The 20,825-nt window shown below is 39.3% G+C and overlaps 1 protein-coding gene across 31 annotated transcripts in view; it reads left to right on the top strand.

The window, feature by feature from the left end:
* Positions 1-336: 336 nt before the first annotated feature.
* Positions 337-20,825, top strand: part of Eif4g3 (eukaryotic translation initiation factor 4 gamma 3) — a 283,893-nt gene continuing 263,404 nt past the window's right edge. For 30 of the 31 annotated variants that reach the window (XM_078025501.1, XM_078025499.1, XM_078025498.1 and 27 more), the window contains exon 1: positions 337-703. In XM_078025501.1, the coding sequence (XP_077881627.1) occupies positions 480-703 (224 nt within the window). In that variant the 5' untranslated portion in view covers positions 337-479. The remainder of the gene's footprint in view (positions 704-20,825) is intronic. The other variant, XM_078025510.1, reaches the window with a different exon arrangement.

Here is a 20,825-nt window from a genome sequence, read left to right as displayed (position 1 = left end):
GCTGGAGGCGGCCGCAGCGCCATGTTGGATGCTCTGCTCGTTGAGTGAAGAAAATCCGCCGGCATCGCCTGAGCCCCGCTACCGAGAAGGGCGCCGCTTCCCCCGGGGAGGGGGATAAAGACCCCCCGCCGCCGGCCCATGAGGATATTGCCGTGAAAGGTCCGGTCTCTCCGCCTCCTGCCCCCGCCGGGTCCGGCCCCCCCCCTGGGGTCGCGTTGTCACGGAGACCGGCAGCCGGTGGTGCTGGCCCGCGGGGCGGCTGCTGCTGCCGGCGGCGGCGGCGGCGGCGGCGGCGGCGGCGGCGGAGGGCGTGTGTGACCGGCCCCGGCCCCCTCCTCCTCCTCCTCCCAGCCTCCCCCCGGCCCCCCGCTCCCGCCGCCTCCCCGGGTCAGCCCCCAACCCACCCCCCCGCTGCCCCCGGCCCCTGCACCCCGGCGCGCCCGGTCCCGCTCTGGGGGGGTTGGTGGCTTCGCTTTGCCATGAGTTTACCGCAGAAACCGGCTCTGAAATCAGGCTCAGCGGCTGCAGCAGGAACCGGACCCGGCACCGGAGCGGCGGCGGCGGCGGCGGCGGCGGCGGCAGCAGCAGCAGCAGCAGCGGTACCGCCTCCTCACCCGGCGGCGGCAGCAGCGGCGGCGGCGGCGGCAGCAGCGGCCCCTCCTCACCCGAACATCAGGGCCCTCCAGACCCAGGCGCCCCAACAGTATCCTTTTCACCTTCCTGCCGGCCTTTCGGCTCTTGTTGCCGCAGCCCGGGGGGACCCCGCAGTCCGGGGGGACCCTCTTGCCCGCCGCCACCCTTCAGCCAGGAAAGGGACTGCCGCTCAAGCCCAGGCACCGGGCTTGGCCAGAGCTTTTGGGGTTCCCCGGCAGCAGCACTGCGGGGCGCACTGGGACCCTCCGCAGTACGGTGAAAACTAGCTCCACTCGGCCATGCTTCTGCTGCCCTTCCCTTTTAGATCTGGGGAACCTTCTCTCTTGTCGCTGCCTCCTCTTCCTCCGGTGGCCCCCCTCCCCTTTATGGGGCAGAATTTGCTGGTGCCTGGGATCGACCCCGCAGGCGAGGCTTTCCTCTGGTTGTGGTGAGGATACACACCCTCCTACTCCTCCTCTCCCTTCAGCTCCCTTTGCAGCGGGCCTTGGTGGGCTCCCCGAATCATTATTAATACATAATAAACTTTATTGGTAAATTTCCTGTTTGAAACCAATCAGCTCGTTCCCGAGGTAAGTTGGATTTTCAGTCTACGGTGAAACGTACAAAAAAGCCTTCCCTCTGGCTAATGTTTTTTTTAACGATTGGGGGAGTTGTGATGTGGTTTGTGGTGGAGCGCGATCTAAGGAGGAAATGTTACACCGGACGCTTCCCTGTCTTTGACCTTTTTAAAGGAAGAGGAAATTAACTGACATTACCCATCACCCCCAAAGGTCTCACTGCTTGGAAGGCTTGTGTTAGGACGAATATTTCTAAAGGGCTTTAATTTGCTCTTCGTAGGCCTGATGTTTTCCGGGGTAGCCGGGCTCCTGGAGGAAACGCTGGTATTGTGTCTTACGTTATTTGCTCGATGTGGAATTTTGGACAGCTTTGATTGAAAAGTCTTGGTGATGAGGTGTTTTAGTCAAAAACTAGCTGAGGAAGGTAGAACATTTTATTAATGAATTCCATAGAGGCATAGAAAGGTGTTAGCTACCGAGGGTAGCATTTCATGCACCTCCTCCTCCTCTCAAGCCTTGTATTTCTGTTAATCAATAATAATTGGTTGGATGTGTTTTGGGGTTTGAATCATGATGAATTTGATTTTTAGAGATAGTAGGATGTTTGAGTAAGTAACTCCTCTGAGGGCCACAGATTATTTCACAATCTAGTTTGATTCTTGTCTGTATCAATTACTTTGAGAAGGAAAAGGCATCTCCCTTCCAGAGTCATTTCAGGTCATTGGTTTTTGTCAAGTGTCATTTTCTCTGTTCTTTAAATATTGTTAGTCCACATTTTTCAATGCAGGCATTGTGGCGCAGAGGAAAGATAAGTTCCATTCCAGTGTGATGTGTGTACTGATTTCACAATGTTTTTATCCTGCATGATTCTGTTCAATTAAGAATTGTTTACCTATGAGAATGTTGAGTGTTGCTCCTGGAAAACCTGGTTAGTTTTGATTAATATCCCTAATTGTTTTACTGTGAGAGAAGGTTGATTGGCTTGCCTGCTTCAAGGTAGAGGTCAGTGCTGGATTTCCTAAGTACTTCTATCTTCCATTAGTACTTTGTGAGTTTAAGTTTTTTTCTAATTTCAGTTTTTTCCCCCTTATTTTCCATACTCTTGGGTAAGACTGGAAATTTCTGTATTGTGTCACCAAGTGCATTATTCATTATCTGCATTTTTGAGATGTTTTGGCAATTAAATGGAAGTAATAAGTAGGACTGCATTGCTGACTATGACAGTGCTTGGTGAATTGAGTAACTTCCTAGACACAGAGACTGTGATTTGAGTGTTTTTTAAGTTTGCTTTTCTCAGTGGTTTTTCGTGAAGAGAGGACTTCTAAAAGCTCTGAGTTGGTTGTAACAGAAGCAGTTACTAGTTCTGCAACTTAATTTTCCTTTGAATAAAAGAAACAGTTAGAGATAAATTTAAGATATTATTTTCAGTGGGGATAAGTTTTAAACTTATCTGGTATATTAGATACTTAGTTTTATGTAACTTCAAGGTTTAATTTTGTCTCATGTCATTGAATCTAAAATTAATTTTCCTCTTGATGTATATTCTTCAACTCGTTACCTTCCTTTCCCTTTGCTTTATGTACTGAAAGGTTACAATTGCTAAAATATAAACACATTATATAAATAGTAAATGAGTTAGAGGTTACAGATTTCATCAGAACACACTAGTGGGGAAATGATATCAACTGGTAATGGAAACTGGTTAGAAATGGATTGAAACAGAGCAGTTCTGTTTTTCTAACCTGAGGGAATGTGGGAATTTGTATTTAACACAGTGGTCATCATGTGATTAGTTGATAACATTGAAGCATCCAGGCTGGAGTGCAGAACTAGAGTTGCTTTTTCCATAGCTTGAATAGATCAGTTCCTCAAAATATATGGGTACAGCTGTTTGCATCAAATTAAGGAGTTCAGACATTTTTAATATATATAAATAGGAGCGAGAGAGTCATATGGCAAGGTGTCCTTCATTTGTACTTAGTGTTCAAGTGACAAATGATAAAACGAAGGGAAATGTTAGCAATAATGAATTTGAATGTAAACTGGAACCTGCTTAAGTAGGCATCAGTTTTTCATGGCGGGACCCATAAAACCATTTCAAGTAGAAATGACCTCTTTGACTGTGAAGATGGGGCTTGGTAGATAGTAGGGGCTGGAAGAAGAAAACTCTGATATGAAAAATGCTAAAAGCAAGGGAGAAATATGCTTAGAATTTTGATAACATAAGCCGACATGGAACTTAGAGTTTTTATTAAATTGTCACTTCAAAATATTTGCACTGAAGTCAGACACAGTGGTACATGCCTGTAATTCCAGCTGCTTGGAAAGCTGAGGTAGGATTGCAAGTTCAAAGCCAGCCTAGGCAATTTAGGGAGACTCTCTCAAATTTAAAAGGACCAAGGGATGGAGCTTAGTGGTAGAGTGCCTGCCCAGCATTTGTGAGACCTAGGATTCTATCCCTAGTGCTGGGGGAAAAAAACTGCTGTGAGGTCTGCTTACCCCAACCTGTTAAGAGGTTGAGGGCTGGGCTGGGTGGTGCACACCTATAATCCCAGTGGTTTAGGAGGCTGAGACAGGAAGATCCTAAGTTGAAAGCCTCAGCAAGTTAGTGAGGCCCAAAGCAACTCAGTGAGAGTCTGTGTCTAAATAAAATACAAAATAGACCTGGGCATGTGGCTCAGTGGTAGAGTTCACCCTACCCAAAAGAAAAAGGTTGAGAGAGGCTGTGTTGAGAATATTTAACATTTTTTTGGGGGGGGAGTTGGTGATTTAACCACTTTGACTTTTTTTTTTTTTTGGTGCTGGGAATGGAAGCCAGGGCCTAGCACATGCTAGGCAAGTGCTCTACCAATGAGCTAAACCCCTAATCCTTTAAATTTTTTTTTTTGGGTACCAGGGATTGAACCCAGGGGTGCTTACCCACTGAGGCTGGCTTTGAACTGTAGATCCTCCTGCCTCAGCCTTTCAAGCCTCTGGGATTACAGGTGCATGTAACCGGCTTAATATTGTTTTGAGGCTGGGTCTCCTCAGTTGCTCAGGCTGGCCTCAAACTTGGGATCGATTTTGGAATTGATTGAATTTGTTATCCTTTTGTCTCAGTGTCTGGAATAGCTGGGATTATAAGCATGTACCATGGCACTTGGCTCAACTTTTACATTTTGATGAAAGCTGCTTTGACCTTTTCCACAGAAAATTGTCCGTACACAGAAAATCTGGTTTAGATTTTTCAGGACATTCTTGGGTCCCTGTTAAAAGTCTAACTCTTTAGATTGAAACTGGTTATCCTTCAGATTATCAAGACAAATGAGTTTGAATTCAGGTGCCCAAATAGTTTTTACTTAAACAGAACAATTTTATAGTCTATTATGAACACAAAGATTTTTTCTTTATATGAAAAGACTTCAGAGTGTAATATCTCTCAGGGCTGTAGACATTTCTGGGGAGTCTAGTTGCTGTTTTGGGGCAGCCAGATTGATGAAGAAAATTGGGCTGGCTAAGGTGGTGCACACCTGTAATCCCAGAGGCTCAGGAGGCTGAGACAGGAGGATTCTGAGTTCAAAGCCAGCCTCGGCAATTTAGCAAGGTCCTAAGCAACTCAGTGAGATCCTGTCTGTAAATAAAATACAAAATAGAGCTGGGGATGTGGCTCCGTAGTTGAGAGCCCCTGAGTTCAATCCCTGGTAGCCCTCTCCCCAAGAAAAAAGAAAATCAGTGCGTTCTTTGAAGGAACTAAATTCGTAAAAGACCCATGTCAAACAGAAAATGGCTGTGTCTTCAGCTGTTTTGTCATAGAAGTATGATATTATTATTTTGTACTGGCAATAGAACCCATGGGTACTTTACCACAGACTATATATTCCAATCCTTTTTATTTTGAAACAGGGTCTTGCTAAGTTGCTTAGGGTCTCACTAAGTTGCTGAGGCTGGCCTCAAACTTACCATCCTGCTGCCTCAACTTCCTCAGTTCCTGGAATTATAACAAGTACGTGCTAACTCTGTTATGCATCTAGTCTGGGAAGAAGGAATTAGGGATTCCTAGAAGAAGTTGACATCTGAACTAAATTAGATGCATTGTACCACTACACCTAGCTGATATATGTGATTAAAAACCAATATTCCTGTTGCTGTTTTTTTTCTTTTGTATTATAGTTTTCCTTTTTTTAAAAAAAATATTTGTAGTTGTAGATGAACACAATACCTTTATTTTGTTTGTTTAGTTTTTTTATGTGATGCTGGGGATTGAACCCAGTGTGTCATGTGTGCTAGGCAAGTATTCTACCACTGAGCCACAACCCCAGCCCTATAGTTTTTCTTTTTTTTCCACCCTCTGTTGATTTTCAGTTTTATCTTATAGGTTGGAGCCAGTAATGTTTGCTGTATTCTTTTTTCTGTTTGCCAAAGCTAGATCTAAAAAATAACATTAGTAGCAATAATAATAATATCCATTTATTGAGTGCCTACTATCTGGGAACCATACATGCATGATTTTATTTATTTCTCCAAGAATTTTAATAAGGTAGATATTGTTGCTGTTTTATGGATAAGGAAACTGGAGTGCAGAGTAGTTAGTAATGTTGCCAGGGTTATCTTCCCAGTAAAGGGTGGTCTGTGTTTTGCACTGCTATGACTGACTCCAAGCCTATAGTTGCCGTTTTTATTATGCTGTGCTATTTCTTATGCAACCTGCATGTAAGAATGAGAGGAAGAATACTCTCCTATATTTGAGAGCCAGGGGAAAGTCTATATACAGAAAAGAAGCTCTGTGGAGTAATCTAGAACATAGTGATACTGTACCATATTTAATTAGTTCATAGCTACAAACTGCTAGACAAGTAGGTTATCTTTATCTCACTGATCTTTAAGCAGAAATTCTTTACATTAGACTCAATTCGTGTTTCTCCTTGTTCAGAAGTCAAGAAGTCCTCCAGCAAAATATGATAACTAGTAACCAGGCCCTTGAGCATGCCTCTAGACAACTGCTCTACCACTAAGCCACATCCACAGCCCCAAAAGGTTTGTCTGCTAATGGTTTGAAAACCATGCGAAAACTCTATCCATTTGTCATTGTTAAAATGAAGAGGACTTCCATTTGGGCCAATTATATTGGAGCTTTGGCATAAGTGGTAAAGTTGGGCTGGGGTTGTGGCTCAGTGGTAGAGCACTTGCCTAGCATGTGTGAGGCACTGGGTTTGATTCTCAGCACCACATATAAAACAAATAAATCAATAAAGTCCATTAATAACTAATAAAAATATTTTTAAAAAGTGGTAAGGTGAATTCATTTGTTCATTTATTCAGCACCTTCTGTGTGCCAGACTGGTGCTAGGTCTGGGGTTGAGGACTCAAAAGAACTTGGTCCACTTAGGTAAACAGATAAAATATCATGAGACAAGTACAGTGCTAACTCTATTATGCATCTAGTCTGGGAAGAAGGAATTAGGGATTCCTAGAAGTTGACATCTGAACTAAATCAGAAGGATGAGTGTTACCTCAGGCTTACCTAGCTTCTCTTCTGCCACCTACTTTTCCTAATTCCATTGTTGTTGCTGATGCAAGGAATTTTAATAAAGTGCATTTCAATCATGTTTGAGTTTTTTTTTTTTTTCATTTATTTATTTGTTGGATCTGGGAAGCTAGTGAAGGTGCCATAGAAAGCAGTGGTAAACGGGCTGGGGATGTGGCTCAAGCGGTAGCGCGCTCGCCTGGCATGCGTGCAGCCAGGGTTCGATCCTCAGCACTGCATACAAACAAAGATGTTGTGTCCGTTGAAAACTAGAAAATAAATTAAAAATTAAAAAAAAAAAAAGCAGTGGTAAAAACACTTATTGCTATAGATTCAAAGTATCTTCTGCACTATAACCTCAGAAATTAATTTATGAAGAGAAATGCAACTAATCTTTGCTAGTTTTCCCACTTTATTATATAATAACCCTCCCCTTTTGATATTAAATACTGGCTTACAAATGGTACCTGCTAGCCTTAAAATGTATGATTTAGTTTGGTATATTCAGCAGTGCCTCTGACATGCAGTAGAAAAATCTGGGTTTGAGTTTGGCTCTTCCATTTTAATAAATGTATTGTATTACAGTAGTCACATTAACTGCTTCTGGTGTCAAGTTTTCCCTTCTCTAAAATATAGAGGTTATCTTGGGAGGCTGGGGCAGGAGAATTGCAAGTTTGAGATGAACTTGGGCAACTTGTGAGACCTCAGCAATTTAGGGAAACCGTGTCCTGTAATTTGAGCAACTTGGAGACTGAGGCAGGAGGACTGACTGATTGCCCTTTGGAGGACAGCCTCAGCAATTTTGTGAGACCCTGTCTCAAAATTAAAAATTTAAAGGCCTGGGGGGAGCTGGCATTGTAGTTCGGTGATACAGTGCTTGCCTAGCATGTGTGAAAGAAAACAAGAGTATTTATGACATTTATAACTAAGAGGAAGAAAAATGCTCAGGCATGTAGCTCAGTTGTAAAGTGCTTCTGAGTTCAATCCCAAGATCCTAAACCCTTCCCCCAAATTAAAAAAAAAAAATAGATTCATTTATCTAGTGATCTTGATTTATATATAATTGGTTGTGATTCTAAAGATTATGCTTTGAGGTTTGTTTTGTTCTTCCATGTTTAGGGGAAGAATTTATAGGGACTAGTTGATGGTATTTGTCTTATGGACAGTGACATTTTTCTAGGAAAACTTATTATTTTTTTAAGTCTTTTTTTAGTTGTTGATAGACCTTTATTAATTGATATGTGGTGCTGAGAATCCAACCCAGTGCCTTACACATGCCAGGCAAGTGCGGTACCGCTGAGCCTCTAGTTTTTGTCTTGTTATTGGGTTTAGCCAAAGAGATTAAAGTGCCCCAATCCTGTTAGCTAGTGTCAGTTGTGGGATGTTTTGAGACCAAAAGGTCTTATTTAGTGTCTGGCTCACTCAGTTGGTTCATTGTGAAGTATGAGGGAAAAAGTAAGTTCTGGAATAAACTCCTGTGATAAGACATAATCTATTTTTACTTTAAGAATAATACATTGGGGCTGGGATTTGGCTCATCGGTAGAGCACTCACCTAGCATGGGCCGGACCCGGTTCGATCCTCAGCACCACATAAAAATAAAGGCATTGTGTTGTGTCCATCTGCACCTAAAAAAATAAATATTTTTTTTTTTTTAAAAAAGAATAATACATTGACCTAAAATAATAGGAAACTATTATTTTACTGATTTTTAGCCGTGCGTATGACTTCAAGCAGTGAATAAACTGCAGCTGAGATTTACATGGATGAAATACTGCAGGATCTCAAGCTACTTCTGAATTCTCAAATGGCTTCTAGTTCCTTGGCTTGCTGCCAACCAGAAGGCATTTTTCAATCTCCTGTAGCCTCAGCTGAAATTTGAGACAGTTTAAGCTATTTTAAGTGTATGTGAAATTTGTCAGTTTTTATGACCTGTATTAACTAGTAGTTGTTTTTTACTTTTTTTGAGCCTGGTGTGTGCTGGCTGAGTCTTGTCAATAGAATGTAAACTCCATGAAAGCAGATTTTTGTCTTTTTTATTCACTGTGGACTTGTCAGCATCTATAATAGTGCTTGGCAGATAGTAGGCAATTGGTAAATATTTATCACATGAAATGTTGAGTAAGTTGGAGTCTGGGGATCAATTTCAGGTAAGTTTTAGGGCAAAAATAGATGGCATCACAACTCAATTTTAGCATTCAGGAGTGCCCTAAAATTGTTTTGCCTTGATATGTAATCGAATTGAAAATGGTTCTGTAATTTCCTTTGAGATGGGATATCATTGACCCAGTTTATAAAACTTAAGTGGCAGACTTGGATTTGAAGCATATTATTGAGGTTTAGGGTTGATATAAAGGCCAAAGAGGAACATCTATGGTCAAATGTTAGTGTTCAAAAACTTGTTTTGTGATTACATGAAGCAGGAAATTTAAAAAATAGAGAAAAACAGGAAGTAAGAATCATCCATAATCTTGTTATGTAGGGGTCACCACTATTAACATTTAATATTTCTTTCCTGTTCTTTTTTTTTTTTTTGTATAGAAATTATTTTTGCTGGGGACTGAACCCAGGACCACCTGTGCCCTGAACATGTGCCCACTATGGATTTTAATTTTTTGAACTTAAAATTTTGTCCTTTTTTGTAATACAACTTTTTTTTTTTTTTTTTTTTTTTTTTTTTTGTGGTTCTGGGGATTGAACCCAGAGCCTTGTGCATGCAAGGCAAGCATTCTACCAACTGAGTTATATCTCTAGCCCCTTTTAAAAATATAACTTAAGGTCAAATTCTGTACAGTTTGTATCTTTTGAAGTTTTTTTCTCTTTCTTATGGCACTGGAGATTGAATTTGGGGCCTTGCACATGCTAGGCAAGTTCTTTACCACTGAGCTACACCCAGCTTTTGCATCTTTGTTATTTTGTTACTTGACTGTATCTTTTATCAAAAATTACCAGCTGGGTGCGGCAGTGGTACACGCCTATAATACCAGCTGCCTGAGGTAGGAGGATTGTGAGTTCAAAGCCACCCTCAGCAAAAGTGAGGTACTAAATAACTAGGCGAGACCCTGTCTCTAAATAAAATACAGAAATAGGGCTGGGGGTATGACTCAGTGGTCGAGTGCCCGAGTTCAATCCCCAGTACAAAAAAAAAAAAGAGAGTCCCCCACAAAATTAAGAAAGATTTTTATTGGTGCATTATAATTATTCATAACTGTGAGATTCATTGGAAATATTCACTTTTGAATAGTTAGTTTAGAATATAAATGAACTTTTGGTTCTCAGGAATGGTCTTTTTACCATTGGTGTGTGGCTCAGAAGTTATGACTGCTCATTAGAAAGAGGAGAGCTCAGGGGCTGGAGATATATAGCCCAGTTGGTAGAGTCCTTGCCTTGCATGCACAAAGCCCTGGGTTCAATCCCCAGTACCACAAACAAAACAAAACAAAACAAAACAAACTCTCAAACCTTTATCAGTAAGTCAAACATTTTTCAGTTATTGTGTCTGTAATAATTTACAATGCTAAAACTCAAATGCAACATCACATTTTCCTCCTATGATTATTTACATTATTACATTTATTTATTCTTTAGAAACCACTGTAATCCATATATTCATACTAAATTTTGAGAAAAGCTAGTGGCCAGAGTGGTGTTTGTATACATATATAGTCTTCCCTCCCCTCCTCTTTTCTCTTTTTCTCTCTTTTTCTTTCATTGATGGAACAGAGGATTGAACCCAGGGGTGCTATACCATTGAACTATGTCCCCAGCCCTTTTAATTTTTTTGGTTTTGAGGTGAAATCTCCCTCAGTTGCCCAGGCTGGTCTTGAACTTGCTCCACCCACCCCCCTCCCCATTTCAGCCTCCTGACTTTTGGGGATTATGGGCATCACCACCATGCCCAGTTTATTTCCTTGATTTTTTTTTTTTTTACTTGGTTTTCAGGAAGTGTTAATATTATCTAGGGAGTGATTAAAGGGAGGAGGAAAAGACCATACAGGATTCAGGTGGAGTTAGGAAAGCAGGCTTGAAGTGTGGGAACAAACAGAATTTTGGAATGACAAGAAAAGTAAGCAGAGAAGAAGAGTGAGTACAGCCAGTTTTGAATCAGAATATATCAGAATATAATTTTTCAAGGAGAATGGAAAGGATTGAACCCTGAAGGTAGAAAAAAGTAATGTAAGAAAGGATAAATTGGATGACTCCTGACTTTTTTTTTTTTTTTTTTTTTTTTAGTAGGCCCTAGGAAATAGTACATAACCATATAAGTTGCCCCCAGTTCTCCCTGCCCTAGGCAAGTACTAATCTAATTTCTGTCTCATGTATATAATATTATATAAGTATAGAAGTCTGAGACCCTAGGTTTAATACTTGGCACTTCAATAACAAACAAACGAAGACAAAACAAAAAACTTGAGAGATCAGTTAAAAAGAAAGAAAAGAACTTAAGACCACTGTAGGCAGGGTTTGTATGGAAAGAGGGGATATGTATTATGAGCAGGTGACCAGCATGAGCAAAGATTTGGGCTTGGAACAAGCATGGTGTATGCTGCATTTTCAGGGACCTGATCCATGGGCTTGGAGTGGAGGATTCTGGTGGCAGAATATGCAAGATAATGAATCTAGGTTCTAGGGGTTTGGGGATGAATAGAAGAAGTTAGACTTTTTATATATGTGAATTCTTTTTTTTTCTTTTTATTACTAGGGATTGAATGCAGGATCTTGGAAATATAATATTTATCTTTGTATTGTTGAGCTGTGAGTTATTTTGGGCTGGGATGTAGCACAGCATCAAAGCGTCTGCCTTGCATTTGCAAAGCCCTGAGTTTGACCCCCAGTTCAAAAAAAAAAAAAAAAAAAGACAAGAGTTATCTTTATATTCTGAGTATAGACCATTGGTCAGAATCGGGATTTTCAAACTTTCCCTGAATCAGTCTTTTCATTTTCTTGATGATGTCTCTTGAAGGGCGAAAGTTTTTTAAATTTTATTTATTTTTTTGTGGTATTAGGGATTGAACCCAGGGGTATTTTACCACTGAGCTTTGTCCCCCAACTCTTTTAAATTTTGAAACAGTGAGATAGTGTCTTGTTAAGTTGCCCAGGCTGGCCTTGAACTTTATGGTCCTCGTGCCCCAGTCTCTGGAGTATAGTGGGATTGTTAGTAGGAGCTGCTGTACCTAGCTTAAACCAAATTTAGTCCTGTTGTTTTTTTTTTTTCCCGTAAGAGTTTTATAATATTAGGTCTTTGATCCATTTCAAATTATTTCCTGTGTACAATGTAAAGTGGAGGTCGAACTTTATTATTTTGTATGCAGATATTTGTTGTCTCAGTACCGTTTCTTGAAAAGACAGTTCTTTGCTTAGTGAGTTATCTTAGTGCCTTGTCAAAAGTCATTTGTATTTCTTTTCTCTCTTCTTTTGTGGTACTAGGGATTGAACCCAGGGCCTCCCACATGCTAGGCAAGCACTGTACCTCCAGGCTTCATCCCTAGCCCTGTATTTCTTTGTTTCTTTTTTTGTTGTTGTTGAGAAACCGACATTGAAACAGTATTTTTGAAACTTTGTTTTTGTGCAAATTAAAATCTGAAGTGGGAAGATTAGGAGAATAGAAATGGCATCACAACTACAACTAGTTTTTTTTTTGTTTTTGTTCTTGTGTTTTAGTACTGGGGATTGTACCCAAGGTACTTAACCACTTAGCCACATCCCCAGCTCTTTTTATTTTGGGACTGGATCTTGCTGAGTTGCTTAGGGCCTTGCTAAATTGCTGAGATTACGGATTTAAGCCACTGCACCTGGCACATGTAAAGTTTTATAATCAAGCATTTAAAATTTACTGAGAGATGTGCTGTTCATAAAATATGGCCTATTGAATAACTAAACTAATACCATTTCTAACTTTCTTATAAAACAGAATAACTAATGAAATATTCTGGCTGCTTTTATTCTTAAGGTAAATTCCCACTAGGCAAGGATAGCCTTGTAAAAAATGAAAGTATAGGCAGTTGACTACTTTACTGTTCTGGGGCAGACTTGGAATTGTGTGTGAAGTTACAGATTCTTGGGTTATTGTATTTCACATTAAATGTTAGTTCTGTCCCAAGGTATTTAAGTAATTTTAAATTTGATTTTTGATTTACAAGGTTATATCCTCGGGCTATTCTAATATATACATTATTATTTAAAATTTTTTAAAAAGTTGTTGATGGACCTTTATTTTATTTAATTGTATGTGGTGCCGAGAATCGAACTCAGCGCCTCATGCATGCCAGACAAGCTTGCTACCACTGAGCCACAACCCCAGCCCCATATGCATTATTTTAAAGAAACAGAATTTAGTAAATAGTATTAGCCTCTGTCAAACAGGATTCTTTTTGCTATTTAGAAAAAGATCACGTGAAAGGAGAGGCATTTTATAATTTTACAGGTCTAATAAAAACCATGGTTATTGGTTTTGGACAGAATTTTCCACTAGAAAAATCTCTTGAGGGACTTAAAATTGAAGTATTATAGTGAGGGAATGGGATTACTGATTTTGTAAGATTATACCTACTTTTTAAGTTCTGTCCATTTGGGAGGCTGAGATGGTAGGATCATGAGTTCAAAGTCAGCTTCAAAAATTGAACAAGGTCCTAACTTGGTGCGATCCAGTCTCAAAATAAAAAATAAAAGGGGCTGGGATGTGGCTCAGTGGGTTTAATCCCTGGTATCAAATAAAAACAAAAACCAATAAGGGAAGTGGGTCTTAATCTATATAGAATTTTAATGACATCACTGGTTAATATTGTTGAATCTTTGAGGCTAATATTGTCAACTGATACTTGCAATTGTTGATCTTTTTCAGAAGTATTGGAATTTGGAACCAGTCCAACTTCCTGAGGTAACTGCAGTTCCAAAGGCAGACAGCAGAGTACTTGACCTTAACACGTACCCTTGCTTGTTGTGGTGACTTAGGCAAGGCAGTGAAAGCTAAATGCCTCTTTAGAAAGTAACTCCTATAGAGTTACTTTTTTCCCCTTCATAATTGATAAGTAGCTTGTGGGAGACACTTTAAGACTGTAAATAACATTTCTTCTCCTAGTGGATTTTGTCTGCAGCAGTGACTTCATTCCTGTCCTCCTTTTTTTTTTTAATTTTTTTTAGTTGTAGGTGGCCACAGTATCTGTCTTTATTTATTTTTTTATGTGGTGCTGAGGAACAAACCCAGTGCCTCACAAGTGTGAGGCAGGCGCTCTAGCACTGAGCTATAGTCTCAGCCCTCCTGTCCTTCTTTTAAAAAATCACAATTAAGGAATCCCCAAATTAATACACATTAGCTTATTTTCCCCTTATACATAGTAGACTCTTTTAATATGTTAAAAGATGTGTTTGAAGAATGGTTACCATGAATCATTGATTATTCTAAGTTGTAGGGGACTTTTGCATCCTCTGGTTCAACTTTCTGTCCCTAATGCCTTTGCTCCAGAGGCTGAGGGGGGAGGTCTGAGTATCTTTCCTAAAAATAAAGTTTGTGCCAACTCAGAGTGATTTGAGATCTTCAGTGACATTGACCACTGACCTAATAGGGTGACCAAAGTTCTCTTTTTTCCTATAAAGGGCCTGATTTGAATGGTAAATTATATGATTACCCCATCTAGTAACTGTTTCAGAGCTTAGAAAATTATGAGTCTTCTATGCTATTTCTAGATGTATTACTGATAATTTTGAGACAGCATTTTACATTCTTTTAACAATTTGTGTTTAATCTTTTTTAAGTTGTGAAGCTCTTTAACATTAGTATGTGAACCTAAATAGGAGCAAATTATTGTTAGCCCCATTTTTTAAAAAAGAAAAACTGTATTTTGAACTAGTTTTTGACTTATAGAATATTAATATATTCCATACCATAGTACAGTTTTCAAGAATAGGAAATTTATACTGGCACAATCTCATTCAACCTTTATGTACCTCATTCATCTTTTACCAATTTTCCCATTATATCCTGTTTCTGTTCCAGAATCCTAATAGCATTTTAAATTTTTTCCCCTTTTTTCTCTCTTTCTCTTGTGGTATTGGTGATTGAAACCAGTGTCCTTCATGTTAGGCAAGTGTACTACCACTGAGCTATAATCCCTGCTTGTTATTTCTTTTCAGTCTTCTCTAGTCTATAAATGTCCTTCGTCTTCTCTTTCATGACCTTGACGCTTGTGTGTGTTACTCAGGTTGAACCCAGGGCATGGCACATGTTAAATACATGTTCTACCTCTGAGTTACACCTCAACCCTGAACTTGACACTTGAAAAGATTCCTGATCAGATATTTTATAAGATGGCCCTCAGTTTGGATTTATTCAGTGTTTTTTCATGAAAAGAATGAGGTTATATGTTCTTTCTCAGTGTATCATATTAGGAGTGATGTGTCAGTGATGATAAGTTTATTAAGCTGGTGTCTGCTGGTCTTTCTCCTATAGAGTTTTTCCCCTTCAAATTGATAAGTAGCTTGTGGGAGATACTTCAAGACTACAAATAAATGTTTTTTCTCCTGGTGGATCTTGTTCTTTTTCTTTCTGCATTTATTGATTGTACTTCTATGAGGAAGAACTTTTTCTTCTTATTTATTTATTTGTATCATCATGTGCTCATAGGTACGTATTTTATTCTGTGAGTTAATCCATAATTATTATTTGTTTTGTCATTCAATTTGTTCTGGCTTTGACCTTCTGGGGTTCCTTCAGGTTGACTCCTGAGTTCTCTGAATAAGCCACTACCTTTAAAAAGAAAAAAATTTCTTTGCTTTCTGGTTCACAAGGTATTCCAGCCTCATGTTGTATTTTCCCTGTCTCTGTCTAGGGATCAACCAGTTCTCCAAGTACTCCCTCCTCCTTGGGGTGTTTGTCACTGAGCTACATGCCTAGCGCTTGTTATTGAGACAGGTCTCATTAAGTTGCCGAAGCTGACCCTTGAATCTGGAATCCTCCTGCCTCAGTTTCTTGAGTAGCGAGCGCGCTACCGCTTGAGCAACATCCCCAGTCCCCCAGCCCTTTTTTATATTTTATTTAGGGACAGGGTCTCGCTGAATTGCTGAGGCTGGCTTTGAATTCGTGATTTTCCTGCCTCCGCCTCCTGAGCTACTGGGATTATAGGCATGCACCACCGCACCCAGCTATTCATTTTCTTATGTCCATTTCTTACATGAAGATAGCATACTACAGATAATTTGGGGTCTTGTTTTTTTTTTTTTTTTTTTCTTTTTCAAACAAAATTATACCCTGGGGGTTGGAGGTATAGATCAGTGATAAAACACTTTTGAGGTCCTGGGTTTGATGCCTAGCACCACAAGGGAAAAGTATACTCCAGAAATCACTGTGTCTGTTCAGAAGATCTTTCTATTCTCTTTTATAGCTGCAGAGTATCACATTGTGTGGGTGTACCAAGTGTCTTCAGCCACCCATATATGGTGTTTAGGTTGTTTCAAATATTTTAAAGTTACAGAGATGTTGCAGTGAATGACCTTATGCTTATGTATTTTGTATTATTGAAGGATTCTCTTCAGATTAACTATCTTTCTGATACATTAAATAGCTTTTTACATTTTTAATTATTGAGCGTGATTTTTTTTTTTTTTTTTTTTTTTTTTTTTTTTGGTGAAGGGCGTTTGATCGAACCCAGGGCCTTGAATGTCTAGGCAAAATATCACTGAGTGTTATCCCCAGCTGCAGTCTGTAACAACAGAGAATAGTTGACTCAGTAGTGTCTGGGTTACTGGATATTTGAATTTTATTGTTTTTATTACTTCACTGTGAGTATGTTGTTAAGCTTTGAGTATTAGATGGGAACTTGGATTAACTGAATTCTTATCCTGAAAATTTTGAGAGTATAAAATAGTTTGTTTTGTTCTTTAGAGTGTTTTCTGCATTTTCAAAATATTAATTCAGAAGCATGATATTGTTACAGTTCTTTATTTTTTTAATTTTTTTAATTTTGGAAATTGAACCCAGGACCTTGTTAGGTGGCAAGCACTCTATCATTGAAGATTTGGGTAGACTTGACATTAAGGGGAAGGACATCTATAGTTGAGGGAAGTGGTGTGAACAAAGTCTTAATTCAGAAATGGTGAATGGTGTGTTTGCAGTCAGAAGACCCATTTGGCAGAAATAGAAAGCAGTGAATGTGTGGTGTGGGGGACAGTTTTGGAGAATCATCCCATTGCAAGGGGAGGTTTTTGAAGACCTTGTTATTAGAGAAAGGTGAAAGATTGGATGGATTGAGATGGACAGGAAGCATGGATACTACATAGTAGGCTATTGAAGGTTTTCTGAGGTTGTGCTGATGCACATCCAGACTAGAGGAAAATGAAATGGAAAGGATGATCACATCTTGAAGCTGTCATAAAGGAAGAAAGCTTAGGGCTTGAATATCGTTGATGAAGAGAAAGCATTAAAACTCACTCTGAAGTTTGTTTTGTTTAGTATTGTGGTAATGGGCATCAAACCCTGGGCTGTATGCTAGGGGACACTGAGCCGTGTCCCCACCTTTTTTTTTTTTTTTTTTAAATTGAGAATACGGTTTTGCTAATTACTCAGGCTGGTCTTGAATTTGGGTTTCTCCTGCGTCAGCCTCCCGAGTAGCTGGGTTTATAGGCAGCTGTAATATTTAAAGACTAAAACATGATGTTGTCATTGATGGAGTAAGAAAGACCTAGGATTTAATTTCCTACATCATTTTGAGAGTGGATAGATAAGTTCAGTTTAGGACAAGTTGGGTTTTAAATGAATGGAGCACTCCATTTAACAAATGAAGATAAGTAAAAATGTTAAATAGGGAAGATGGAAGCAGAAAGGATTGGCAAAACAAGTCCATGATAATATAAGCAAAATGGAGAGTGAAGAGAAAAGCAAAAGATTTTTAGTAGTCTGTGCAGTGGCTGGTTATTTGAGGAAGCTACAGAAAGAGGAAGGAGCTGCTGAGAGGAAGTAGAGAACCAAGGAAACACCCTCATTAAGCTTTCCAGAATAGGTTCCTGCTGAGCTTTGTTTATATAGTTGGAGAAGTGACATTTAATACTTAACAAGAACATTTGAATTATGTGTAAGTCATTGTTTTTACATATAAGGAAGATTGAGGACTAAAGAGGAGTTTTTTTTTGCTTAATTTGGTCCTTAAAGGACTTGTTTTAATAGTTTTGTATAAGTCCATACTTTCACTTATTTTCTTTGATCCTGTAGTTTATAATTTAAAAATTTGAAATTAATTACTTTATTTATGGGGCTGGGGATGTGACTCAAGTGGTATCGCGCTCGCCTGGCATGCATGAGGCACTGGGTTTGACTCTCAGCACCACATAAAAATAAAAATAAAGATTTAAAAAAACCAGTCAAGATGGTAAATTAAAAAAATACTTTATATATGTATTTAGTTGCAGGACAGAACACCTCTATTTACCTATCTAATTATTTATTTATTAATTATGTGGTGCTGAGGGTCGAACCCAGTGTTTCATGCGTGCAAGGCAAGTGCTTTACCACTAAACCACAACACCAGCCCTGAAATTAATACTTTAAACTGCTATCTCTCTTACTTACTCATAGACTGCTATTGAGATTCTGGGCAGTAATTACTGTGAAACCATTAATTTGAATCTTTTTTTCTTCTTTTTTTTCTATATATGCTAATCAATAATTGAGCATAGCATGATAGGGTTAAAATCCTTAATATCCACCCCTACTAACACTATGCTGTACTTCTAATCTCAACACCATTAATTGACAAATTTTGTGTAGAAGAAAAGGAACTATTTTAGTTAGCTGATTTTTGCCTCCATATTATGGATTGATGTATAATTTCTTAGACTTTTTTCCTTTTTTTTTTGAGACTGTGGTCTTACTTATGTTATCCAGGCTGTCCTGGAATTCCTGGATTCAAGTAATCTTTTTGCCTTAGCCTCCTGAGTAGCAGGGGCTATAGGTATGTACTTATGCCAATCTTAAGCTTTTTTTTTTTTTTTTTCTTAAATCTGCGGATTGAACTTAGGGGCACTTGAGCACTGAGCCATATCCCCAGCCTGATTTTGTTATTAGAGACAGGGTCTCACTAAGATGCTTAGCGTCTCCTCACTTTTGCTGAGGCTGGCTTTGAACTCACAATCCTCCTGTCTCAGCCTCCCAAGCCACTGGAATTACAGGCATGGGCCACCCCTCCCCCAGCCCCATTTTAAGCTTTTTGAAATAATGAAAATAACTTGTGGATGATAAATGTGTGGTCCTAAGGTATCTAGCTTATAGGTTGGAAATTGATTTGTTGTCTGTTATTCGCATTAACTAGGAGCTGGTGGTTTGGCAGTCTGTTTTGTATGAAACAGGACAAAGCAGAGTTGGGATACTTGCTCCAAAGGTTCTAAAGAAAAATCTGGGGGGCTGGGGTTGTGGCTCAAGTGGTAGAGCACTCGCCTAGCATGTCTGAGGCACTGGGTTTGATCCTCAGCACCCATAAAAATAAAATAAAGATATTGTATCCACCTAAAAAACTAAAAATAAATAAATAAAAAGAAAAATCTGGTCTGGGGTTGTGTTGTAGTTTAGTGGAGAGTACTCATCTAGCATCTGCGAGGTCTTGGGTTCAATCCTCAGCACCATATAAAAATAAATAAAGGTATTGTGTCCAACTACACCTAAAAAAGAAAGATTTTTCTTTTTTTTAATATTATGTATTTTGATTGAATCATTCAGTACATTCTGGGCTAAGCACTAAGGATATAGAAATTATATATAGTTTCTGCTTTCAGGAAACTTATAGTTTAGAAAGCAAGTAAGAAGGAAAACAGGAATCTTTGAGCATAGGGTCTAATGGGACCTCTGTAGGACGATCATTGAACTTGAGAGGCAGAGGTGAATGGGAGAAGATTGGGAAGAATGACGGAATTCAAAAGCTTCCTAGAGAAGGGGATAGTTCTGGATTGAATCTGGAAGAACAGATAAGCCATGTGAGGAACAGGAGAGGGATAGAATATTCCAGCTAGTAATTAGCATGTCGAACCAGGATACTGAAAAATGACATTCATTATTGTTAGAGCCAGGGTTTGCAGGGGAGGAGTGGACAGAGATCACAGGAAGGACTCTATCAGCCATGCTAAAGAGTTTGAAATTTACCCAGATGACTGTAGAAAGCCATTAGAACTATAGGGTAGATGATGTTAAGGGCAATTTGTGTTTTATAAGATTCCCTCAGAATCTGGCAAGGTGGCACATGCCTATAATCCCAGCTCCAGGGGAGGCTGAGGCAGGAGGATCACAAATTTGAGGTCATCCTGGGCATTAGTGATACACTAAATAAAAAAAGGGCTGGGGATGTAGCTCAGAGGCAGCTCCTGGGTTCAATCCCAGTACTACAAAAATTAAAAAAAAAAAAAAAGATTAAAAAACAAGGAGGAGGTTCTTAAGATGAGGAGGAGGTACTGGGTATATATAGAGGGATATCACATCAGTAGCTCTGTAGCTCCTTTTAGTTCATTTAGGAATGTTGAAATATTAGGTTGATTTGGCTGCTTTTCCCCCCTTAAGTCAGCATGTTGTTATGTTGCCCAGGTTGATCTGAACTCTTGGGCTCAACTGATCTTCCTGCTTCTGTCCCAAAAAACTGGGACTACCTATGCATACCACCACCTGGCTTTGGGTACCTTTGAAATAGAAAAGGAAGTTAGTTGTGTTCAGAGTGTAATACCTAGGTAAATCATTGGGTATGAAACCAGTAAGCAGTTAAGAGGAATTTTTCAGTCCAGTCCTTTATTGGAAATGAAAACTTTGAAAAAAACTGGGCAGACCGGTAGTTGCTAGGAATGCTGAGGCAGGAGGATCACAAGTTTGAGACAGCCTGGGAAACTTAGCCACACCCTGTCTCAGAATAAAAAGGGCTCGGGCTGGGGTTGTAGTTTAGTGGTAGAGTGCTTGCTTAGCGCGTGGAGGCGCTGGGTTCGATTCTCAGTGCTGCATAAAAATATTAAATAAAATAAAGGTATTGTTTCCAACTACAACTAAAAAATAAATAATAAATAAAGGTATTGTGTTCATCCACAACTACCAAAAAAAAAAAAAAAAAAAAGAAAAAGAAAAAAGGCTGGGGACCTAGCTCAGAAATATAGCA

Source organism: Ictidomys tridecemlineatus, chromosome 11 (assembly GCF_052094955.1).
Source record: "Ictidomys tridecemlineatus isolate mIctTri1 chromosome 11, mIctTri1.hap1, whole genome shotgun sequence".
In the NCBI taxonomy this organism is placed as follows: domain Eukaryota; kingdom Metazoa; phylum Chordata; class Mammalia; order Rodentia; family Sciuridae; genus Ictidomys; species Ictidomys tridecemlineatus.
The sequence above is the reverse complement of the archived record's forward strand: the minus strand, read 5'-3'. Positions and strand labels throughout refer to the sequence as shown.